At 35.9% G+C, this 24,724-nt stretch overlaps 5 protein-coding genes across 5 annotated transcripts; 3 read left to right on the top strand and 2 right to left on the bottom strand.

Annotated features, from left to right (window-relative positions):
• Nucleotides 1-5,576: 5,576 nt before the first annotated feature.
• On the top strand, nucleotides 5,577-5,901 carry B0P05DRAFT_563756 (uncharacterized protein; the record flags this gene model as incomplete). Its single annotated transcript, XM_051580749.1, has 2 exons — nucleotides 5,577-5,806; nucleotides 5,852-5,901. Coding segments are annotated over 2 exons (255 nt in total), but the record flags the coding sequence as incomplete, so codon positions are not given.
• A 6,646-nt stretch (nucleotides 5,902-12,547) lies between these two features.
• B0P05DRAFT_563742 (uncharacterized protein) lies at nucleotides 12,548-17,157 on the bottom strand. Its single transcript, XM_051580748.1, has 8 exons — nucleotides 17,056-17,157; nucleotides 16,902-16,997; nucleotides 16,774-16,837; nucleotides 14,729-16,721; nucleotides 14,539-14,677; nucleotides 13,195-14,484; nucleotides 12,965-13,141; nucleotides 12,548-12,912 (listed from the first exon to the last, which is right to left on the bottom strand). Exons 1-8 carry the CDS (start codon nucleotides 17,093-17,095, stop codon nucleotides 12,716-12,718), a joined length of 3,996 nt encoding a protein of 1,331 aa, XP_051429753.1. The 5' UTR covers nucleotides 17,096-17,157; the 3' UTR covers nucleotides 12,548-12,715.
• On the bottom strand, nucleotides 17,158-20,927 carry B0P05DRAFT_563737 (uncharacterized protein). Its single transcript, XM_051580747.1, has 6 exons — nucleotides 20,550-20,927; nucleotides 20,371-20,490; nucleotides 20,032-20,316; nucleotides 18,407-19,982; nucleotides 17,498-18,357; nucleotides 17,158-17,450 (listed from the first exon to the last, which is right to left on the bottom strand). The coding sequence occupies exons 1-6, from the start codon at nucleotides 20,565-20,567 to the stop codon at nucleotides 17,280-17,282; spliced, it is 3,030 nt and encodes a 1,009-aa protein (XP_051429752.1). The 5' UTR covers nucleotides 20,568-20,927; the 3' UTR covers nucleotides 17,158-17,279.
• A 493-nt stretch (nucleotides 20,928-21,420) lies between these two features.
• On the top strand, nucleotides 21,421-22,662 carry B0P05DRAFT_563735 (uncharacterized protein). The gene is made up of 3 exons (XM_051580746.1): nucleotides 21,421-21,914; nucleotides 21,978-22,424; nucleotides 22,473-22,662. The coding sequence occupies exons 1-3, from the start codon at nucleotides 21,444-21,446 to the stop codon at nucleotides 22,548-22,550; spliced, it is 996 nt and encodes a 331-aa protein (XP_051429751.1). The 5' UTR covers nucleotides 21,421-21,443; the 3' UTR covers nucleotides 22,551-22,662.
• Nucleotides 22,663-23,355: 693 nt separating this feature from the next.
• On the top strand, nucleotides 23,356-24,438 carry B0P05DRAFT_480586 (cyclin-domain-containing protein; the record flags this gene model as incomplete). Its single annotated transcript, XM_051575132.1, has 3 exons — nucleotides 23,356-23,628; nucleotides 23,682-23,820; nucleotides 23,870-24,438. The coding sequence occupies 3 exons, from the start codon at nucleotides 23,356-23,358 to the stop codon at nucleotides 24,436-24,438; spliced, it is 981 nt and encodes a 326-aa protein (XP_051429750.1).
• Nucleotides 24,439-24,724: the final 286 nt, after the last annotated feature.

Genomic DNA, 24,724 nt, shown 5'->3' with positions numbered 1-24,724 from the left:
CTGATATAGGCTGATGTTGTGAACATATATGAATTCGTATGCGTAGATCAATAAATGATGATCATGGCAAAAGACCAGATCACATCTATGGCAATTGCAATGGATCTATAGTCACTGACATTCACTCATTCTACTAGAAGTACCACATCGTCTTCATAGTCAGAGATTATGAACCTAGTGACTCTGTTATTATCAATGGCCTCATAAAGTGACAGTTAGAGCTGACAAATACATTGGTATTGGCATTTGACAAATATGTATAGTTTATTCAAGTTCAGGTCAGATCATGTACTATTGGCTGAGCTGACAACTTCCTCTAAAGGCATTTCTCTTAATTGCTCCTGATCTAACAAATCAATCCGTAGTCAAGAAGCTAACCCAAAACAATATTTTGACCGAGAAGAAAAAGTATAAATACCTCGACATTTTATAGCAATTGAAAAGATAACATTTCTTTGGGAAATAAAAGCCTATACAAGTTCTAACGGACTTTCTCTGTGTTCTTACCTTTTCTCTTATTCTATATCTATTCTCTCTTGATCTCATAACAGTTGCTTTGTTCTATTTTAAACCAGGCTCACAGGTCAACTACACCCTTCCTTTGCATAAATTTTAGCAAACTCGAATTAAGCAAGCGACAGCTGAAAATCATTTTTGAAAAGCAACTGCTGCAATTCGATATTCTTATTGAATGCTCTTGATGATCAATTTTTTGGCTAGGTTCACTCTTGCAGCAGAATAATTACGACAGCCATAGTAGCATAGTAGCCATGTAGCCATGGTAACCATGGTAACCATACACCACAGCGTGAGCAACTGCATTTTTCTTCCATCGCTTACGCTGTAGTGGCAACTCTATAAAAAAGTTACCAGAGCGATAGAGAGAATTATAGAAAGACTTTTATACCTCAGGCCTTCGTGGTCAGTGTGATGGACTTACCTAAAAAAAGAAAAAAAAGGCATTTTCAAACATCATAAAAATATTGACAGTTATGCCGAAATTACAAGTATGCCATTTGCGTACTCAAAAAAATATTTTTGAAAAACAATAAAAACCTCTATTTTAGAATTAAAACCACTATTGTAAAATAAATCAAAAATATTTTCTGCAATGACAAAAATAAAAAAGTAAAAGATTTCATATTTTCTGCTTAAAATTTTGAAAAAAGCTTGTTTTTCAATTTTTCTGTTTCAAAATAAAAAACAAGTCTACCGACCATTAATCTCTCTTTTAAACTAAAACAGTAAAGCCATCATCCGGTAGACTCGTTTATTTATTTAAGGCAGAAAAATTGAAAAGTTGGCTTTTTTTCTAATTTTAAGCAGAAAATATGAAACCTTCTGCTTTTTTATTTTTCTATCATTACAAAAAATGTTTTTGTTTTGTTTTTATTTTTTTAAGTACATAAGTGGCATACTTGTAAGTCGGTATGAATGTTAACGGAGTTTGAAATACATGTGTATTTTCTTGCATTCATGAGAAGTTCCTGACATCCACGGCTATTACCGTGATCTTTTATGGCTCTACCTCTGCTTCCTGTAGACATACCGAAAATTATAGTGATTCTTAATTTTCCGTATTTTTGATCTGTGCTGGTGTTGACCATACACGCCTCACTATTGACGAGCCGTACAAATAGTCCCAATTCATGAGAAGGGCAACTCGACTGACCCAGTCAGCTACTGACTAATTAGTCTGACTACTATCTCCGGAAAAAACAATCGAAAAATGCATCAAAGAACTTCTCCAAGGCCAAGTATCGTCCTTAGACACTGCCCAAGGTGGCTTTAGAGAACGCAAAAGTGTCCTTGACCAAGCTCTTTGTCTTTCAGAAATTCGTAAGTTGTTTTTTTTTCACAACAATACTCAAGAACATTAGCTCTGTACTTTATTGGAGTACCAGATGGACCTCTATACATTTGCTTCTATCCAAATCACCTCTATGTAACATGCTACCACAAACAATCTATTTCTTCCAACATCCAACCAAATGTTTCTATTTCTTCTCTGGTTACAAATTCACGCCCAGACACACATTAGATCAACGCTCTTCTCTCCATTCCTTTTTTGCCCCTATTCTCTAAGGCGTGTTTTTTTTAGCTTAGTAAAGCCATTCATTTTTATAAATTGATCGAGTCCGAACAGTCGAAGGCCACATTGGGCTATGTACCAAAAGAATCTTTTCTATACAATTAATACATTAACAAATTTCAAGTATAAAATCGACAAAATCAATATCAATGCGCAAGTATGCTATCTGTATCAACAGGGAAACATTTCTGAAAAACTATTACTTCTAGGCTAAAAAATACAATCTCATCACAGTGTAAGCAATTGCATTTTTCTTCCATATTTGAGTGAAGAATTCTTATACTTTTGATGAAATTTTCTTCTATCGCTTACGCTGTAGTGTCTTTGATTTTAAAAGAATTAGATCAAATAAATAAAAAATGAAGAAAATGAATATAAATTTTTATATCTTGATAAAAATTGTTTTTTATGTCCATTACGCTAAGGAGAAGAATTAACATATACATTTTTTTCTATCATTTTGTTATTCCTTGCTACTCCTTGCCATTAAATGGCTCTTAATAATGGGTAACGGGCCTTGAGTGACTTCTAGTCCTAAAACTTTGTATTCAAGATAGTTTTGTTCTGATACTGAATATGCTATACATATTAGATTTGCATCTTCATAGTCTATCAGATGTCGTGGTTGTGAATCTTGTAGATATACATATATATATTCAATAAATTTGATAGTCAATGAAGTAATTTAGTAACAAGAGAAAATACTCTGAGTTAGATGCATACATGTACATTGATAATCGACGTTTTTCTCAAGGCAACATACTATTGATTTTATTAAAGCATGCAAATGACAATATAACTTTTGAGTTGGGTGTATCATTTACTACAGGAAAGTCAGTAACCACATTGAAGTTGTAAGGATATGGCAATTCATACTTTGCACATTGAGCGGCTTAGAGCTAAATACCTACTCAATACTAGATATATATTGAGATGGGCTTCTTTTCTATTAATTACAGTGCGCAACGAGCTTTGGATGCAGATTTGAAGGTGATGTTCAAGTAGAATCGACTTACTCATCTTATTGAACTCGCTTTCTGTTTCTTGCGAGTACCTAGACACTTCTTCAACTCACGTTGGTTAGCTCAGACCTACTTTGGGCTAATCTGACAATTAGAGATTTTTTGATGAACTTTTTTTTTTCCATCTCCAAGAGCTCTTCTAATGCCTGTGTAGCAGAGATTGAAATAGAGCAGCTCCAGTTTCTCTTCCCGCCGCATCCAAAATTGAGCTTTTGCTTGGAACTCCATAAAGACGCAGCTTTTTGGCTTTAGTGTAGTGACAAAAGTTGCAGGTATATGCTTTTAAATCTACTGATCCAGAGAAAGCGACGACTCTTCTGCTAAAATATTGAGTAAATACTCGAAGCGTTTACAAGGTTTTCGCTCTTATCATACCATTTCTATTATAAAATTAGCAAGTAAGCACTTTCATTGGAAACTGCAGCATTTGACTCACAGTTTCAGTATTTAAGCTTGCCTTTAGCTTTAATTTTCGTCTTGTAGAGTCAAAAAGAACTCAGAGAATTGTCAGCTTGAAGTTTTTTGTGAGTAGCACCCTTTGGTTTTGGGAGATTGATCTCTCCCGCCCATTGGTCACAATCTATTTATCCATGATACTCAATCTCTATCCATAAAATACCGCACATGCAATACATTGACTCAACACTGTCGTATCCTCCTTCAAATTTTCAAGCATATCACAAATAAAAACTATTTCTCAAACCATTTGTCCTCGCTCACCTTGAATCTACTATGTTACACCTCCCTTTAACACCTACAATATCCTTCATCCTTCTTGCCTGCAATCCTTTGTCACCACACTTACATACTTTCAATCTGTCTCCTCATCACTAGTTTTCAAACCTGCACCTCTCACTATTTCTGGTTATAAAGCCTTACTTCCCCAACACATTCCTACACCACCTCACCTTTTGACATTGCCCCTAATTGGAAAGCCTTTTGGTCACTTCAAATCACACATCGCTCCCGCAACATCTGATTCCACTTCCTACACAAAAACATCAACACTCGCTTCTACCTACACCAAAAATTATCGAAGCTCATCACTAGCCCTCAATGCATTCACTGTCCTTACTTCCGTCGCAACACCATTGACACACTTGACCATTTCAACTTTCTTTGTCCAGTCAAATACAAAATCTGGTGTCACATCCTCTCCACATATATCGTTCCTTCTCTTACCGCTCCTTCAATTTACCTCTTACGACAACTCCTCAATCTCCGTACCACCATCAGTCGCTCCAGTTATTCTGCATTCCCAGCCCTATCCACACAACAAATCTGCGCTAGCACATTGGAAGGTCTATGGTCCAGCCATTGGCGTTTGGTTTTTGATTTCACACCCTTCACCTTTTCTGCTGTACTCTCCATAATCAAACGCCTGCTGACTAAACAACCCAATGAACAAGAACTAATACTTTTTGACTGAAATCACTTTCCTTACTAGTTAAACTTATGCACATTTTCTCTCTCTTTCTTATTGCACATCATATCCCTCCAGTCTTAATTATCACTCATTATGACATCTTTAGGACTTTAAATAAAACAGGAACATAGTTCCCCTACAAAAAAAAAGTTTTGGGAGATTTTTGACCATTTTTCACAAGTCGCTTTTCTTGGCCCAAACCAACTTCAAAGATACCCCATATATTAGCAGACATGATTTATACATATCTAGAGTATTTATGCATGTATAAACAGGCTTTTTAATACATTTATATGTCTAGGAAAAACAAGAAGGTATGCGTGAGCCCTTGTCTTTTTCACTTCTGAATCATATTTTAAGCACTTCCCTTTTTTTTTCATTTGAAAATTCTTCTGAAACTATCAAGCTTTCTCGCTTTGATATTTTTGGCCCTCAAAAGATGAAATGACAAGAAAAAAAATGCTTTTTTTGTACGCATGTAACAGAACCCTGCTTTGGGGGCTACTTTGTCTTTTCTTCTTTGCTTTCCTATTACTATCTTTTTGTTTATCAAAAAGCAAATAATAACTGGTTAAATGTGTACTTTTCTTAGGTTAGGCAGCAACAAGGAAGTTTTTTATTGTTTTGTTTTGTTTTGTATTATGCAGTTGAACAGTGTTACACATGGTGTTGTCTATTTCTTTACAACAAGCAATGTCCTCTTAAAGACTATTTCTTTTCTGCCATCTTCACACATAATAAAGGAATAGATCGCTATGCATGTGCATCTTTTTAAAGAGCAAGAACAAGATGTATAAAAGCATAGATGAAATACATGAGTTGTATTTTATCAGCATAAATAATGACGTCAGTATGACTATGTTCTCTTCCCCTCCTTTTTTTTTATTTTTATTTTTTTTTTATTTTTTTTTTATTTTTTTTTATTTTTTTTTTTATTTTTTTTTTTTTTTTTGTTAATTGGCTCATGCAGTCAATAGTGTCAGATTTAGAAATAAGGCGATTATCTTCATCTCTTTCACATGGTTTGCTTGAAAGTAAAAAAGAGCAAAGAACGTCTATAAAAAAGAAATGGCGCAGCCTTGTCTTTTTTCTTTTCTTTCTTCCTTTTACTTATCATCTACTCTACTCTTTCAATCAAAAGCTACGCTACCTTAAGGCCTCAAGACCACTTTTGCTCTACTACAAGACCTACTCTACCTTACTTTACTCTTCTACTCTCTTGGCCTCGTATGCAAATCTACTAGCCTCTTCTCATCCATCAAGGAGGTAAGATAATTATTCTAAAAGACACGTTTATTGACTCTCTTATAGGGAACCACTTGTTTCCGTACAGTGATGTTCCAAATGCCCTCTTCTTGTCGGCGATGGCATCCATTCGGCCCTGAACTACGCAGGGCCAGTTTGGGCCGGTTCATTCGGCTCTGAACTACGCAGAGCCGCGTGGGCTATGAAAATCAGCACATTAGAGGGTAGCATGATGGCTTTGGTCTTTTGGTAAGTCATATACGCTTGAAAGCTTTTTTTTTTAATCATCATTCTAGTTGCTTGTTTCCTGGTTAATCAAGGCTCTCTTTCTATGGCTTTACTTTTAAAATTCTATTTCTGGCTCTATTTTGTATTTGGTGAATCTTTTTCAAACCTCTTCTTCAAAATAATTGCCTCTTCCTGATATATGAAATTACTTACACATCATTAAAAAAAAATAAACAAGTCATTTTTCCTTCTTTTCTTATCATATATAATCATGATAAATCATTAATGTACTTATGCTTCTGTATTATTCAAAGTTGCTATGTTTAAATTGAATTCGGGTAAAAGCTAGCATGCCTATGAAATAAACAGGTTTTCAATATGAGACAGACCTAGGTGTGCTTCCTTTTTTTTATCAAAAGAAAAGAAGAAAAAGGCTACACAGTACGTTTTTTAATCCTTATTTACTTTCATCTGCTCCTTTTCTTTCTTAGAGCCATTTGTTATGAAGTTCTTCAACCAATTCACATTAAAAGTAAGCCTTAGCTTTGTGTGATTTAACATGCGAATAGTGAGTCAAAAGATATCAGTAGAACAAGTATCAACATATATATATATATGCATAAGCGTTCTTCAAAGGACTTGGGTAAAGTAAGTAAAAACTATAGACCGCAATATATCTACTACTAATGATGACAATACTACTACAAAAGAGAAAAACAAAGTACATCCAATCTTTTGAATAAACATAGAATCAAAGCAAAAGACGTCTTTTTTCTTTTTTCTTTTTCTTTTTTTTTTTCATAGAACTTGTCAGGCTTTTAATTCGATAGATTTGTTAATGATTTAAACAGTGACGTAGTCTATTAGTTTGCTGCAGACAAGGACCAGTTTTTATTTTGATATGAGATGATTATGTGTATGTGTATTAAAGTCTTATTTCATTGAAGCGATGATGGTAGTTTTGTGGTATTGTTTAAGTTGTTAAGCAGTAAAGAGCAAGCATTGCACAGTGGGTAGCAGACTTTTTTGTAGCAGGCTTTTTTTGTAGTAGACTTTTTGTAGTAGACAGTAGGCAGCAGATCTTTATATAGTACTAGCCGTATCATATCGGTAACCTTGTAGTAGAATTCAGAGGATAGGCCTTATTACTAAAGCTTAGTTCTGTTAGCTCTTTCCTCACAACAAGCCTATCAGTGCTGAGAAAGAAAAGCACAGGTAATGCTTGTGAACTCCTTTGCCAATAATCCCTACAGATCTACTGTGTATCCTTCAAGACAATGTTGATGCGCGTTTTCCTCTTTTGATACTTTGCCTATCAGGAGTAGACGTTCGCGGAAGTTGGCCAACAACAGATACCCTTGTTTACGCGATTCAATAAGCGGCATCAGTCTTCTTTCTACCAACCAGTCACCAATAGAGATAAAATCAAAGAGAGGGGGGGTTTTTTTCAGTACGCCAGTTTTTCTTATTTACTTTTTTTTTTGTTGTGTAAAGCAGATAAATAAAGTCCCAATAAATCGTGCATTGAATAGTTTGAGTCGTTAGATTTGTAGAGGAGAGACGCCTTAGTATTGCTTGATTTGAAGAGAGATGAACAGAGAGACTAAAAGTATCAGTTACATGAACTCAATGTTGTATGTATACCTTTTTCTTATTCGAGCCTTGAAAAAAAAAAAAAAAAAAAAAACTTGCTCTAGACTTTTTTTTTTCGTTTCCATGTGAATATGTCTTGCTAGCCAATTGCTTTCTTCGAATAAGGCCTCTTTTCTTTTTCTGGGTTTGTTTGTATTGTGCTAATTAAAGAGGCTGAATACTTTACCTCATTGAGGATGGAAGAGTTTTCCGCATAACTCTGGAAAATTGATTTACTCACAGGTATGCAGCAGTACATGGTTCTTTATGCTTCTTGACAGTACAGCATGACTGGTCGAAGAAATCTCAATACCTTGTTTAAAAAAACACAAGTTGCTGTTCATTTCTATTTCAAGCATTTATTCTAGCTTTTGGACTTAAGGGAACAAAGTGTGTGATCTGCTTTTATTTGTGTAACTTAGTTAAAACATTTGTTTATGTCATATATACAATTCTTGTTTACTAAACTAAAGTTTGAAGACAATTTCTAGAACCAGTTCATGTTTCTTTTTGGCTGAAAGAGGAAGAGAAAGTAATGGATATAAGCTCTGTAGCAAACAAAAAGAAAGCTTTATTTTTCAGGGAAAGATGGGCGATAGTTCTACGGACTATTCTTGCGTCTAAAGAGCTGAGAAGTAAAGAGTTGATCATATGTTTTATGCTTTAATGTAATACAAAATCAGGCGTTCTTTCTTCTCTTTATGAACTGATCCTTATCAAAAGAAACAAATAGAAAGAGACAGAAAGAAAAAAAACAGGGGATATATAAAGTCTCGCAGCACTTTTTCTTTTTACTTCTTTTCTTTAAATCTTTTCTTTTTCTTTCTTTACTTTCAGCTGCTCGTTTCATGGTCCGGTCCCTTTGAGGTAAGTGCTCGCCTTCGTCAATATCAGCGCATGTACCAGCTCTGGTGTGTCTGTTATAGTCAATGATTGCGCTTTCTTATCGACTGTGCTGGCTTTGCGATAAGGGAGTGTATAGACGTTGCCGCCGGTCAAGCATGATGGTGACCGTTGCTATTGATGAGGGAGGTTTTTCTAAGGATCTGGCAACACTATCAATCTGCAGGCGGTTGACATGAGTCAGTGAAGAGGGCCTGGGAGTACAAGTCAGTTGCCTTCTCGTGGCTACTCCTGTGAGTAACTTCTCCATGAAGTGAAACTAAAGACTGACGCCATTTTTTTTTTTTGAAATAAACACATGTATAAAATAAAATAAAAAAAGTAAAGTCCTCCATACTTTCATACCATTGTCTTGTCTTATAATAGTAGTGTCTTGCGCATGCAAATGGATATTCTGCTTCAAAAGATTTGTGTAAGGCAATAGAAAATGAAGTTGTTTTTGACATGTTTGATTGAAATCGTACAGATTAGTGCTGGCACGACAAAACTATTATGAGGAAATCAATTTGCATTCACTTAGCCTTGATAGAAAAGAAAAAGAAATAGTCTTCAAAGCAGAGAGTATCTAATACCAAACATTTATTATTGGTTATATCTAAAACTGTGTGTGTATTTTTTTTCTTGACTTGAAAAGTGTCAAATGCTATAATCTGACCTACTTTTCAATGTTATGCACATCGTTTGGTACTAGGATGAGTACTCGCTCGCTAATCGATGTCAACTGAAAAGGGTCTCTTTTACATCCTTCACAATGTACAACAGACTTTGAATGCTGATTTGAAGATAATGCTTAAAAAAAAAGAAAGAGAACGTTTGCTCATGAAAGCGTCACAACTCATTAAATCTGGTACAAATGACTACATATTGCCATCTGTTCACAGCTCTAATTTGATTGCTTGCTTTATCTATAGTCAAGATACATATACCTCAAAAGCTACAATCTTACATCTAATTATGTAGTCATTGTCTTATTCCTAAAATGTCTCAAATTAAACAGAAAATCTTATGCATCAACCTGTCAATCACACTGAGCTGTTTAGAGATTGGCTGGTTCATCTAATGCAGATCCTTGTACAGAAGTAGCTAGTGATTTATCTGAACCAATTGTACTATCTAAGATTCCTTTATGGAACAAGGATCTCTGCAGAGCATGCTGAACCCTTATACAAGCAATCATCTAAAGATATGACTCAATGAACTGAATTATTTGTTTCGTTTTAATTTTCTCGCTCTTATTTGGATATTGGTAGAATAGCAAGGAACATCATGGATGAGTATGGGTTGATATAGATGAACACGCGTTATAATGAGTGACTATGGATGACCATAGATGACCATAGATGACCATGGATGGGCAGAATAATAGAAGAACTGTATGTGTTTTGGCTTTTTGAAATTAATTTGCTCCTTAGCATAATAGTCTTGTGAAAAAAATTCTTTGTTAGTTTCTTGTGCCCCCTTTCTTTGACAATATATGCAAGATTTATACAGTTTCATGTAGATTTATGTTATTGTTTTGACAACATTTTTATTTTTATATTGTTTTTTATCACAATTTCTTTTTATATTTAATTTCTTTAAAGTTAAAGACATTACAGCAGAAGCAATGGAAGATTCTGGCTAAATCTTTACTCAAATATCGAAGAAAAATACAATCGCTTACGCTGTGACGAGAATATATATATATATATATATATATATATTTTCAAATCTAAAAGTAGTTATCTTCCAGAAATGTATTTCGGTTGGCACAAATAACATACTTGCACACTGTTGTTAATTTTTTGAAACTCATACTTAAAGTTTGCTAGTTTATTGATTTTGTAGAAAAGATCCTTTTGAACACATGGTCCAATGTGGCCTTCGACTGTTCGGACTCGATCAATTTATAAAAATGAATGGCTTTACTAAGCTAAAAAAAAAACACCTTAAGAGAATAGGGGCAAAAAAGGAATGAAGAGAAGAGCGTTGATCTAATGGTGTGTCTGGGCGTGAATTTGTAACCAGAGAAGAAATAGAAACATTTGGTTGGATGTTGGAAGAAGTAGATTGTTTGTGGTAGCATGTTACATAGAGGTGATTTTGGATAGAAGCAAAATGTATAGAGATCCATCTGGTACTCCAATAAAGTACAGAGCTAATGTTCTTGAGTATTGTTGTGAAAAAAAACAACTTACGAATTTCTGAAAGACAAAGAGCTTGGTCAAGGACACTTTTGCGTTCTCTAAAGCCACCTTGGGCAGTGTCTAAGGACAATACTTGGCCTTGGAGAAGTTCTTTGATGCATTTTTCGATTTTTTTTCCGGAGATAGTAGTCAGACTAATTAGTCAGTAGCTGACTGGGTCAGTCGAGTTGCCCTTCTCATGAATTGGGACTATTTGTACGGCTCGTCAATAGTGAGACGTGTATGATCAACACCAGCACGGATCAAAAATACGGAAAATTGAGGAACCACTATAATTTTTGATATGTCTACAGGAAGCAGAGGTAGAGCCATAAAAGATTGCGGTAATAGCCGTAGATGTTAGAAACTTCTCATGAGTGCAAGAAAATACATATGTATTTTCAAACTCCGTTAACATTCATACCGACTTACAAGTATGCCATTTGCGTACTCAAAAAAATATTTTTTGAAAAACAATAAAAACCTCTATTTTAGAATTAAAACCACTATTGTAAAATAAATCAAAAATATTTTCTGCAATGACAAAAAAATAAAAAAGTATATTTTCTGCTTAAAATTAGAAAAAAAGCTTGTTTTTCAATTTTTCTGTTTCAAAATAAAAAACAAGTCTACCGACCATTAATCTCTTCTTTTAAACTAAAACAGTAAATCCATCATCCGGTAGACTCGTTTATTTGTTTAAAGCAGAAAAATTGAAAAACAAGTTTTTTTTCTAATTTTAAGCAGAAAATATACTTTTTTATTTTTTGTCATTGCAGAAAATATTTTTGATTTATTTTACAATAGTGGTTTTAATTCTAAAATAGAGGTTTTTATTGTTTTTCAAAAATATTTTTTGAGTACGCAAATGGCATACTTGTAATTTCGGCATAACTGTCAATATTTTTATGATGTTTGAAAATGTTTTTTTTAGGTAAGCCCATCACACTGACAACGAAGGCCTGAGGTATACAAGTCTTTCTATAATTTTCTCTATCGCTCTAGTTACTTTTTTATAGAGTTGTCACTACAGCGTAAGCGATGGAAGAAAAATGCAGTTGCTCACGCTGTGGTGTATGGTTACCATGGTTACCATGGCTACCATGGCTACTATGGCTACTATGGCTGTCGTAATTATTCTGCTGCAAGAGTGAACCTAGCCAAAAAATTGATCATCAAGAGCATTCAATAAGGATATCGAATTGCAGCAGTTGCTTTTCAAAAATGATTTTCAGCTGTCGCTTGCTTGATTCGAGTTTGCTAAAATTTATGCAAAGGAAGGGTGTAGTTGACCTGTGAGTCTGATTTAAAATAGAACAAAGCAACTGTTATGAGATCAAGAGAGAATAGATATAAAATAAGAGAAAAGGTAAGAACACAGAGAAAGTCCGTTAGGACTAGTATAGGCTTTTATTTTCCAAAAGAAATATTATCTTTTCCAATTGCTATAAAATGTCGAGGTATTTATACTTTTTCTTCTCAGTCAAAATATTGTTTTGAGGTTAGCTTCTTGACCACGGATTGATTTGCCAGATCAGCAGCAATTAAGAGAAATGCCTTTAGAGGAAGTTGTCAGCTCAGCCAATAGTACATGATCTGATCTGACCTTGAATAAACTATTGCATGTTGGCTTTGGTCTTTTGGTAAGTTATATATGCTTGAAAGCTTTTTTAATCAATATTTCTATGGTTCTATTCTTCTGGTTCTGACTCTACTTCTGGATTTTCTGGATTTTCTGCTTACACTTGGTTGTGGTAGTGACTCTTCCAAATGTCTTCATGATACATGCCTTTGTTTATCAAACAAAACCACAAATAAAACTTCACTTTTTATCCTACCATACTTTATCATAAATGAGTTTATTAATAGCAATGAACAAGTCCTATATTATTTACTATATAAAAAAGCTATCATCGTTGAACGCATGTTCATTAAAAAAATATGATCAAAGAGAACATTTTCGTGTACTTGATAGTGCTTTTTGTTTATTGAGGACATCAACTTAAACATGTTCTTCAAGGTAGTTGGCTGGCACTAGGCCAACACGAGTACCATCTTCTGATTTTGCTTTCCACCAATCATCATTCTCTTTCACAAGAATGATAACTGTTTCGCCCATCTTGAAGTCTAAACAACCCTGACCTTCTGGGCCTTCAAAATCATAAAGTGCTTTTGCTTTGATATTTAATTCAGGGACAGCTATAGTGTATACGTATAAGTCTTACTTTTCCCTTCAGTATATGCAACATACCTTCAGGCTTTAATTGAACATAATTTCTAGGGAAATAGCCCTTCTTGTTGTTCTTTTGGAGTGTGCCATACCACCAATCTTCAGTCTCATTATTATCACGAATAAGAATGATATCATCTTGTGAAAACGATAAGTCATCTTCACCAGATCCAGGATAATCCCATAAGGCAATATATTCTATACAAATAGGTGTACGTATGACTACTACTGTGTCCGATTTAAAAACTTACCAATCTCAGGTAAAGACTCATCATGTGTTGTTTCAGTATGTTCAGTCGTGACAGGAGCAGCAGCAGGAGTGACCGACTCAACAGGAGGACTAGCACCATCTGTACGTGCTTGTAATTCAGCTAAGAAACCGCCACTTGAAAGAGGGGCAGCAACAGGCTCTGGTGCAACTACTGGTGTTTGTGAAGCTGTTTGAACAGGTGCTGATGCATCGCCAATAACATGACCAGCAATAGCAGACGCACTACGATCATTGGTCTCTGTCTTCTTGAGTTTAGTACCTGCTTGAATTTGGCCCAATAAGGCATTTCTCATATTTCCACCAGTAGGTGGTGTAAAATCAGTGGATGTTGGAGCAGCAGCAGCAGCAGCAACGGCAGGAGCTGCTGGAGGGGGAGGAGGAGGAGGAATACCACGTTCAACAGCAGGAGGTGGTGGTGGTGGGGAAGGAACATCTGAAGAAGCAGGTTCTACAGCATCAGGTTTGGGAGAGACTTGACGGGAGACATCGCTATCACCACGCTTGCTCATGGCATCAAACAACATACCAGCCAAGTTCTTGGCACTGCCAGCAGCAGGGAACTCATTCTCATCTTCTGAATCATCATGGCCAACATCCCAACCATCATCATCAGAGTCACTGTCGTCTAGAGCATTGCCTTTAGTGGCAGAAAATGCAGAGAATGTAGCAAAAGGATTATAGCTGATACGTTTGTTGGTGGTAGTGGTTGGTTCGTTAGGTTTCTCTGCCTGAGAGGAACCAACAGGAGAGACTGCATTTGATTGTTGAAGTTTAGCAAAAGGATTATTGCTGCTTGTAGTTGCAGCAGAAACATCAGTAGTAGGGGCAGGGGATTCGGATAGAACAGCAGGTGATGTTACCGCTGGAGGTGGAGGTGGAGGTGGTGCAGGAGATGAAACAGAAGGTGCAGGTTCAGTAGAAGGAACTTCTTCGGGCTTGTGTTCTGTCTTTTGAGCCTTCTTGGCCTCCTCTTCTTCTTCATGACGTCTAATAGCATCAAAACGAGCTTGTCGATCAGCCTCTTCTTTAGCCAATCTCAGACGCTTTCTTTCTTCAAACTCGCGATCCTCTTGTTCTCGTCTCTTTTCATCTTCTTCCTCTCTTTGTTTGCGAGCTCTTTCTTCTTCCCTTTGCAAGTCTTCTAAACGTTGACGTTCAAGATTTTCACTTTCACGAAGACGTTCGAGGTCAACTTCTCTCTTTTTTCGGTCAGCTTCTTCAAGTTGACTTACAGAAGCGCGCAGCATTTCTTGTGCTTCACGCTCAGCATCTGTCATGTATTGATTGTTAGAGAAAAGACCAATGCTATGCTTGTTTGACTTACGTTGATCAACATTTTCAGCTTCATTGAGCTTATTGTGTACAGGTGTAGCGGGTGTAGCAGATGCACTAGAGCGAGGAGAACTGCCAGGATTTCTCTTGGCTTGAATGGCAGCCAAGCGCTCTTGAACACGTCTTTCAGCCTAGCACATCTACATTAGTAAATCGCTTTATTTTCCGAGGATAACACTTACCTCTTTCTTGATCTCTTCAGCTGTACGAGGACGAGCAGGAGCAGGCTTGGGCTTTGGACTTGCGGCTACTGAAGAGAGAGTAGGACTAGCAACATATGAGGGACTTTGATAACCACCTAAAGAAGAAGTGCTTCTAAAATTGCTCGATGTATGAGGAGAATAGCTTGATGGTTCTGAAATCTTGCTGTCCAATTGTTCAATAAAACGACGCAATTCATAAGCAAGTTCTTGTCCATTTTCAAATCGTTTTTTGTCTTGCAAGTCTTTTGAAGCTGGCATTTCTTCTAAGTATCTCAAATCACCACGCATATCCAATAAAGCTGTACGAGACTTTTCCATTTCACGTTCAACGTTGTCTGCTTTACGATCCATTTCTTCTTTTTCTTCTTCTGCACGACGAAGAACAAAGCTTGCGTCTGAGCTTGATCCGGTTTGACCAGCCTTACGTGCAGCCATCATAGCCTTGGCTTTAGCACGCACACGGTCACTTTCAGTAATAGATCCACCAGGACCCGTGGGTTGAATAAATGCCATGAAATCTTGAGAACTATCTGTCTTTCGGGAGTTGCGTACTTTAGCATCTCTTAATTCAGCAGCAGAGCCACGCAATTGTCGTGCCAAAACAGGAATATCACGATTACACAAGTATTGAATTTCATCTTGAAGTGATTTCTGTGTTTCCAATAATCCAAGCAATGTTTCCTTATTTTCAAAGTATTTACTGGATAAAGGGTTGCTTTTAGTAGCATAATGCAAGCCTTCATGAGCACGTCTAATTTTTTCTTTCAATTCTTCTAATGAGTATTTATTGCTGGCACTGTAGGCAGATGTAGTAGTGATTTTTGGCATACGGTCAAGTTGACGTTTCGTTTCCGAAATTTGACGGCGAAGATCTTCCAAAACTCGAACATCCTCCTCGTCATCATCATTGTTATAACTAGCATAAGAGCGACTGACAAAAGATTGAGGGCCCTTTCTACGAGAACTAGAGACATAATCATGTTGGTTGCTGTTGTAAAGCGAATAATCTTCGGTCTCTTCTCTACTTGGTTGATGCTGAGGACTACCGAAAGATGGTGTGGAAGGTGGAGGACGGCGACCAATGACAAATTTCTTAAGCAAGCTAGAAGGAGGACGAAGTTCAGGAGGCAAGACAGAAGGAATCTCAAATCCATTCATCTTTCGATAAACTAAATGCATGGCAATGGCAAATTCATCATGATCCAAACTTCCCTTGTTGTCATGATCTGCTAAATTCCAGATCTTCATTAAATCCTCAGGTGGCAGTTGTGATTGTGTTAAGACATCTTTTGCTGTTTCACCAGACATAAATCCAGTGCCTGTTCCATCCCAAGCATCAAAAATCTCACGGTATCGTTGCTTTTCTTCAGGGCTAATCTTCCAAGAAATACGTTCTGAATCCTTGGTGCCAAGACTGGGATTCAAAAGGTTCGTGACACCATTTTGGTTAGGCATCATCTTTTTTGCAAAATCCAAGTTTTGCAAACGAGGTTTTGTTGATGGTTGTGATGGCTGGAAACCTGTTTGCATTGGTGCTTGAAATTGACTTGTGTAGCCTGTCTGCATTGGTAATTGAGGTATTGGTGGTGGTGTAGGTCTTTGCATGCCTGTCATTATAGGTAATTGGGAAGGCATACCTGTCATTTGAGGCTGCATACTTGTCATTTGAGGCTGCATACCTGTAGGTTGCATACCTGTAAGTCGTATACCTGCCACTTGAGGCTGCATGCCAGTAGACTGCATACCTGCCATCATAGGAGGATTCATGTATTGTGGTGTATTGGTGTTGACAAGCTGTTGAGATGTCTCGGTCGATTCAATGGTTGCCATGGCAATTTCAGTTTCTTCTCGTATGTTCGGTGGAAGTGATGCAGGTAATGCTTGACCCGTTAATTGCTTGGAAGTCAAGAACATGGCTACTGCAAATTCGGGAAATGTCAAATGAGGTGCATTGGCAATAGAAGCAAGATCCCTGACGTAATTTAGTAACACACGTTCATTAATTACAACCAAAAAAAACATACCAAATCTTTGCCAGCGAGTTATTGTCGAGGTTAGAGCGTCTTAGGAGCTCACTTACAGTTTGTGCTAATATATTTATAAAAAAAAAGGGATGAACGATAGGAATAATAATAAAAAATGATTAGTTTACCAGGAATTTTGCTACCACCATAAGGAGCAGCACTTTGAGCAAAGAGCTGCTCAAACTTTGCTTGGTCAGCCTGTGTCAAGAAGCTTAAACGAATACCTAAATGATATCATTTAGGACAATAAACAAAAAACTGGTTTCTCATCTCGTTAAATACCTTTTGCAGGTCCTGACTGTGAACCTGAATTTTGAAACATTGTTTTTCTATTCTAGTGCTTAAAAAACAAAGAAAAAAAGAGAACAGAAAAATAAGATGAGGAGCAAAAAGAAAAAAAAAACAATAATAAAGAAGGGAAAAAGAAAGAAACATGAAATGCGTTTCTTCTTTTGGTCGCCGTGTTTAATGTCCGCTATAAACACCTCACTCACACACGCAAATGTTCATTCATCTTTGTCAAATACAATTGGCTCTTTGAGATACAACAAATGAACTTTGGTTTGGTCTTGATCAGGATGAAGCATAGATAAATGGATCACAGGCGAACGCGGATTATTTTGACAAGTATATAAATACCGAATCTTTTTGCCAGGAATAGCTTGTACAAGTGCAGCCTATTTATATACATAATTAGTAATTGTACTTATTATGAATGACTTACAGTCTCCAAGTGTCTTATTTCTATAACATGGGTCGAGAAAATAATAAGGTATGGATAACAAACAGCAACAGTTTTGGCTTCTGATTCAAACTCAATCTCTTGTTGTAATAAATCAGCGTTGGCATCAGCTACCGGGAAGGCAGATTTTCCACTACATATCAGTCCTGTTTTCGGTTGGCTTAGAGATACATAGCCAACTGTAATCAGTGCAGGGTCGTCTACTGTATAATTGCTTGATAGTTGATGTGAAGAAGGTAAATCAATTCGATGAGAATACTTGATGTGTTGAAAAGCACTTGTTGTATTGGAATTCAAGACCCAGCTTGACAAATCGACTTTTTCAACACCTTCTGATCTTGATAAAATAAAAGCATAGTCATGTATGATTTTTAGTTCTGAAGGTTGAATAAACAAAGGTTTGTATTCCTTGAATTTTTTGAACCATGGTGTGGCAAAGGTATTGTCTGCTCGATAAAACAAAAGTCCAAGGCGAAAGGATCCTGTACGTCGGCGGCGTAAATAGCACAAGATAGGATCTCCTCGTAAAGTGCCCACTGCAAAGTGAATGACACCAGACTTTTCTATAATCTCAAAGTTTTTAGAATGAACTGATAGATCTATATGGGGTGAAAATATAGATAGTTGAGGAGAAGAAGATGGATATATATGGTCTATTAAAATACCACCAAGGACACGATTAGGACTATTTCCCCTTACGATCAGAATACGACTATTGAACAATTCTAATTGATGGCAATTATGAGGCAATATCTGTTTAAATGGCTCTGATCCATCATCACTTGCAACCCAGACTCCATATCGAGTTCCTAAAGCAATGACACCACGACCATTTGGAGTAACTAATTTTTTTTTATGTTAGGGTTCATCAGCATAATAAATATGGCTTACTAAAAGACAATGAACACCAAATGGTACCACACCCAGTAGCATATTTTCCATTGACACTATGTAAGCTAGAATAATTTGATGTAGCACATAAAGCTTCGAGCGCAAATGGCTCATAACTAGGGTTTGGTAATACAGATCGAATCTTACTTGTCCATGAGAGTCGATTTTCTACAGAGGGACATTCAAAGACATAATGTAAATTAGGATCAGCCATATGAGATATTTGTAAAAGCCTTGATCTCATCATATGAGGAGAGTTGGCGCGTGAAGGATATGTTGCTGATTTCTGTAAGAGCGGTGTAGTCTGGTTTCCATTAAATGAGAAGGAAGCACTCTTTTCAGGCAAGGGCACTGTCTTACTTGTCGTTCTTTTGATCTTTTGCTGGATAGTTTTGATGCGATGACGAATCTTTAGTCCAGAAATAGTATGTATAGTCAAGGAGATAGATAAACTATCATCTGAAGGAACACTTATTACATCGGACACAGCTTGTCTGTTACTACTCCAACGACGACGAAAACGACGGCGACGACTATGTGTACTACCATAAGATCCAGAATGACTGAACTGTCGACGTATCGATGACAAAATACTTGCCTGCTGATAGACAGTACGCAAAGAGGATAAGCGTGATACTTTTTCCATGTGTAGCATATGTAATGGAATTGGCCTATCTACAAGTGTATATTCTTCTTCTCCGTCCGGCGTATTCCGCTTATGAGTGATAACAAGTGCATTGGAGAACAAAAATAATTGGCACTGAGCAGGCGGAATAGGTGGCGCTTTGATCAGATCGACTTGACCTTCAAACAAGAGCGTGGCATCATCAGGTACAATCTGTGGAACTCGGGATGAATGACGACGGATACTAGGTCGCCGAACTCGGAGCCCCACTTTGATCTGCGTTAGTCTTTGTTCGGCCTCTGCTTGTCGTGTTGCCTCGTTAATTGTATGGACGATGTTTCTTGCTAGGTCAATTAGCTGAATCAAACATGTTTGTTCTTCTTCCTTAGAATTTTTAAGGATTGTTGTGAAAAGTAAGTCGTACTTGGGCATTCTAACAATTGGTGATATCAACAAGTCTTTTAACGGAATACGGAACTCTCGCTCCATCCCTTCTTGTTGTTCTATAAATTGCTGAAACGTCTCATTTCTGTTATATTCTAGATTGTACTGTTGTTTAGCAAACACATGATTTGAAACATATTCTACATATGGCTCTGTCAGCTTTGAGAATCGCTTCAGCAGCAGGTTTCCTAAAGTGATTGAATCAGGAAACAAGTGATAGTTTGAACTGTCTCTTGATAGCTCCAAATCTCGAAGGATTTTTTTGTGAAGGCGTGCCAAGACATAATGGTTGCCAAACAACAGATCATGAAATGCATATTTTCGAGATTCTTCTATCGTTGTAGATGATGAAAGCAATGGTTGTGCAAACACATCTCGTATGACATTAAGTTGTCTAAGGAAATTGTATTCGTAGCTCTGTAGCTCTTCTATTGCTAGCTGTCGTTTCTTTTCTTTTGAAGGTAGGTTTTCAAGTATAGAACGAGGAATCTTTGAGGTCCAGATGTCCTTGTTGAAGCTAGTGTGAGTTATAGAATCGATCACGTTTTTAACTTACTATGTTCATTCTTTGCTCAGTTGATATAACGCAAAAGTTTGTTTGAGACTTCTTGGGGCAGGAAGGTGAATAGCATCCAAGACTCGAAGTTTTACATAAAGGAGAATAGCACTGAGTAAAATCAATTAAAACACCTTGTGGATAATTATTATAGATCAAGTATATATTTTTTGATGAGGGAATTAACACTTGATTAGCAACAAGTGAGTCAAATAGCCTTTGTTCAACCATTCTTCTCTTCTCCTTTGATATCTCGAAACATGTCAAAACGGATCTACAAGCATTCTACGGATAAAAATGTTCGTTATTTTACTTTTTTTTTCCTCATTTTTACATTACCAAAGCTTCATCTCGGGTGATTTGAGCATAAATTGCTTCTTTAATAAATAGTTTTGTGAGAATAGAAAGGCAGCTATTATTGTTGTCATAGAGTACAGTCAGTAAAGAAGAGGATGGTATCTTTTTTTATATATAGAGATTCGTTAGCGGATTTGTCATACAACTCCTTCCTTTCTTACACTTTCTTTCATAGACATAAGATACGCTTTTGATAAAAGAAAAGAAAAAAGAATAGAAAAGTGTGATCACGTAGACAATAAAGGATTTGTTTTCTTTTTCCTTACTGAGTAACAGCATGATTTGTAAGGTCTAGTTGAAAGTCCGATATACTTTGCTCTTTGCTAAACTCTTACTCTAATGTAGCTTATGTCGAAATAAATCATTTAGCAAGTCTACCGCATAGAAAAGTAGCAGAATATAGGAGTGGAAAAATTATTTAAAATGCTGCTTGTTGAGATATATATGCAGCAAAAAGAAGACGGCATCAAAGGGACAATGTGAAAAACAAAATTAAAGGAAAAATAAGCATAAATTGCCAATGAACAAAACTAGAAATATTCAGTAATAAATACTTTTATAATATAGTAAAATAATTTTTGTACAGTAAGACAAGTCATGATAATGACTCCAATACAATATGTCCCACTTAAAGATCATTCTTTCATTTTATAGACTAATACTCCCTTTTTGGTTGTATGTAACCACTTATTGTTCAAAGCAGCACTATTAGTTTAGAGAATAATTTACAATAAAAAGAATTAGGATAGTCAAACGAGTTGAGTGTGAACAATCTTTGATCATGAAACAATGGAGAGATGCATCTTTTTTTTTTTCGTAAGTGTTGACTTCAATAGTTTCAAGGAGAAACAATAAAGTTTATTTTTCGTTTGTTTTGGTAAAATCTTATTTGAAGTTCATTTAAAGGATCTGCAGGTCTTGTATGTCATGAGGAGCTAGGAAAACTCTATAACTGCTTAAGTAAAGAAAGCAAGCAATGCTTTTCATGTCAATTTCTGTAGCACACACATATTTTTTTTTCATCTCCACCTGGCTCATATATATAGATATAAAAAATGCGACAAAAAGTAAGGGTCTTTATTCTTCTTTTCTTTCCCCCTCTTTTTCCCCTTCTATTTATATTTCTTTTTTCTTTTGTAATTCATTTTTTTTTTATCTTATTTTATTTTATTTTTATGAGCCATACTATGTCTTTATCTGTTCAAGATGACTATTCTTCATTTCACGACAGTTATTCTCTTCGAGATTCATATTCATCGTTCGACTCATCTCAACCACAACAACCCAGAAAAATTTATAATGGTGATAAAGAAACAATGATTAAACAACTATACTATCAAATAGAACAACTGTCTTTATCCAATGCTCGGCTGGCAAGGGCCAATCGAATATTGAAACTAGAAAGTGACCAAATTGTAGAAGAAAGAACATCACAACTCAAAAGGGCATTGAGAATGTCTGCCGAGCAAAATATTCGGTTACAACGGGCAAATCGATTATTAAAAGATGAATATAAAACCCAAACAGTAAAGTAAATCAAATGGAATCCTTTCGTTCATTGATATGTATGTTATTGACTTTATTGATAGGAAAAACTCAATAGCTTCAAACAGGATCAAATTCGGCAAATGAAAAATGTGGGTCCTGAATATGAATATTTAGTTCAAGTTATCAATTTACTCTATCGACAACTGGCTGGTAAATCCAACTGTGAATCCACTTGTTGCTTTACAGAGAAACCAGTTCAAAATCAAGAAGAAGAGGAAGAAGAAAACAAGAAACATGCCTGTAGACCCATTGTCAAGTCACATATACCAGCTGGCAATTTAGCAACAATACTAGAACAAGAAAACAATCAATTAAGAGAAGGAATGGATGTGTTAATAAATGACAGAGAAAAACTATATCAATTACTTAAAGACAAAGAGGAAGACAACGAAACACTAAAATATGAATTAAAAGTAAAGGACGACATTGTTAAACAGTTAGAGAATGATTTCGAAAAAATGGAATTAGAAGTGACCGATTTACAAAAGGCAAGTGGAAAGCAATTGGCATTTTTTTTTTCTTATTGATTTAAACAGGACTGGTGTTATGGGAAGAATCGTTCTCCAGACAGTTCATTCTCTGAATTGCATTCTTTTCCGTCTGTACCTACTTGATACCTTATTGTAGTACCACAATTTATATTAAAATTTAATGCGAAAAATGATTATTTTCACTCGAAATAAAATGGCTACACGTTTTTGTATGTATATGCACAAAGAATTTTTTTTTCGAAAAGGCATGCCTTGCATATCATTCAGTAGAATAGTACTGTACGTCATACATCTGAAGCAGTTTACTAGTATTATTCAATAATTACAGGCTGTTTATCATACATATCAAAGTCAGTTTCATGTCATGAAACCCACGCACATATTAGAGTTAAGGAGGGAAGACAGTAAATGCTCCTTATCAAATAGCTATCGTTCTATCACGAAAGTGAGACAGAGGCAATAATGATGTATTCTTTCTATTTTTACGTCACTAAATACAACCATCATCATTATGAATTTCTTATACGTGTGCCTGTGTCATATTATTGATTGGATGGCTTATAAACAAAGATTCAGGGCAATCACGTGACAATGAAAATTTTTTTTTTCATTTATAAATGGCTGTGCAGCACTTTTTTTCTTCTCTTTTTGGTGCCTTTTTCTTTTTTTTTCTTATCCCCTTTTTTTACAAAACAAAAAGACCACACATTAAACAAGATTTAAATAAAAAGAGAATCAACTTTAGTTTTTCTTTTTATTTTTTTTACGTTTAAATATCTTTTTTTTTTATTTTTCTTTCTGTAGAAAGTTAAAGAAAAAAAAAAGAACTACTACACCTTTATCTTTCCTTTTTTTTTAAACAAGAAAAGAGAAAGATAGGATAAACAGCATGCTTCCTACACAGTTGTTTACACCACCCAACACACCTATGGCCAATGGTTCTTTTGGAGTGCAGTCAACCTCTCAGCTTGCAGAGTTTGCTTCCTCTATGGTCTATTTAATGTGGCATGCAAGAAAGACAACCAAGACTTCTTACACACCCCCACCCCCACCACCTTCATTGGTCGGTAATGATTTGGCCTTTCTCATGTGGCAAGCTAGAAAACCTATCATGACTAAAGCACCTTATTCTCCTCTTGGGGGTGATTACCATTCCTTTTCTTATACCGCAAGTCCTGCATTCAAAAAGTTTTGTTATCAGGTACATTTCTTTTTCTTCTCTAAACAAATGACTCATTTTTTATCTTCTGATAGGTACTTACGGCTACACAATTGAAAGAATCAGCTGTATATCTTTCTCTCAAGTACATTGCTATTCTTTTACAATCCAATCCTTCTATTGAAGGTGCTGAAGGTTCTGAATATCGTTTGTTTATTGTTGCACTCATGTTGGGTAAGTTTTTTTTTTGTTATGTTGTGATTATACTGATGATGAATAATAGCCAACAAGTTCTTGGATGACAACACATTCACTAACAAAACATGGTCTGATGTGAGCGGTATGAAAGTACATGATTTAAACATTATGGAAGCAGAATTCCTTGAAGCCTTGGATTACAACTTATTTGTCCGTCAACATGAATATGACAACTGGAGACATTTATTAGAAGAATGTAGAGACCGAGCCCAGATGTCGTATTATGATAATCCCCAACAACGTCAACAATTGATTTTAATGACATTGCAAACCTTGGGATTATACTCACCCCCACAACCACCCATTCAGCCCCTTTATCGCTATAGTTTAACTGATTATCAGCCAACTTATCAGCACTTTTCACAACCACAACAACCAAAGATTCCGATCCAATTACCGTACGTTATGCAACCACCTGTTGGCTACAATAACAATGGTGCATATGACTACCCTGCTGTAACCAATTTATCTCAGTCTTCATGGGACCCACTTGCTTACAGTTTGAACCGTTGTCAGGACCTTTCTTACTATTCTTCAAGCACGCATAACTTTATGTCTGCCACACGACCCATTTCTTGGAGAAATTACACTTAGATTTTTTTTTTTTGATTGTGCCCCTCTCTATCGTACTTTCCATTTTTTTTAAACTTGTCCCCCCCCCCTTTTTTTTTTTTTTTTTTTTTTTTTTTTCAAACAGCCCAAAAAAACAATTACTTTTTTTTTCTTTTTTTCTTTTTTTTTAAACAACACCTTTTGATTAAAACCTATTTATTTTCTATACTTCACCCCTCCCCTTTCCCTTATGACTATTTATTTATTATTACTCTTATTATTATCCTTGTATTAATTTCTTTTACATTCAAAAAAAAATCATAAAAAA

Source organism: Gilbertella persicaria, assembly GCF_025201335.1.
Source record: "Gilbertella persicaria strain CBS 190.32 chromosome Unknown B0P05scaffold_70, whole genome shotgun sequence".
Lineage (NCBI taxonomy): Eukaryota > Fungi > Mucoromycota > Mucoromycetes > Mucorales > Choanephoraceae > Gilbertella > Gilbertella persicaria.
This window is presented reverse-complemented; position numbering and strand designations above follow the sequence as displayed.

Excerpts from the sequence above, each read along its gene's own strand:
- B0P05DRAFT_563735 (XM_051580746.1), top strand. The coding sequence starts at position 21,444 with ATGCGACAAAAAGTAAGGGTCTTTATTCTTCTTTTCTTTCCCCCTCTT. Across the intron at positions 21,915-21,977 it reads ATGAATATAAAACCCAAACA|GAAAAACTCAATAGCTTCAA; the intron begins GTAAAGTAAATC and ends CTTTATTGATAG. Across the intron at positions 22,425-22,472 it reads AAGTGACCGATTTACAAAAG|GACTGGTGTTATGGGAAGAA; the intron begins GCAAGTGGAAAG and ends TGATTTAAACAG.
- B0P05DRAFT_563742 (XM_051580748.1), bottom strand. The coding sequence starts at position 17,095 with ATGTTTCAAAATTCAGGTTCACAGTCAGGACCTGCAAAAG. Across the intron at positions 16,722-16,773 it reads AACTCGCTGGCAAAGATTTG|GGATCTTGCTTCTATTGCCA; the intron begins GTATGTTTTTTT and ends AAATTACGTCAG. Across the intron at positions 14,485-14,538 it reads AGCTGAAAATGTTGATCAAC|ATGCTGAGCGTGAAGCACAA; the intron begins GTAAGTCAAACA and ends AATACATGACAG.
- B0P05DRAFT_563737 (XM_051580747.1), bottom strand. Across the intron at positions 20,317-20,370 it reads TCACCCGAGATGAAGCTTTG|AATGCTTGTAGATCCGTTTT; the intron begins GTAATGTAAAAA and ends TTTTATCCGTAG. Across the intron at positions 19,983-20,031 it reads CTGAGCAAAGAATGAACATA|GACATCTGGACCTCAAAGAT; the intron begins GTAAGTTAAAAA and ends AGCTTCAACAAG.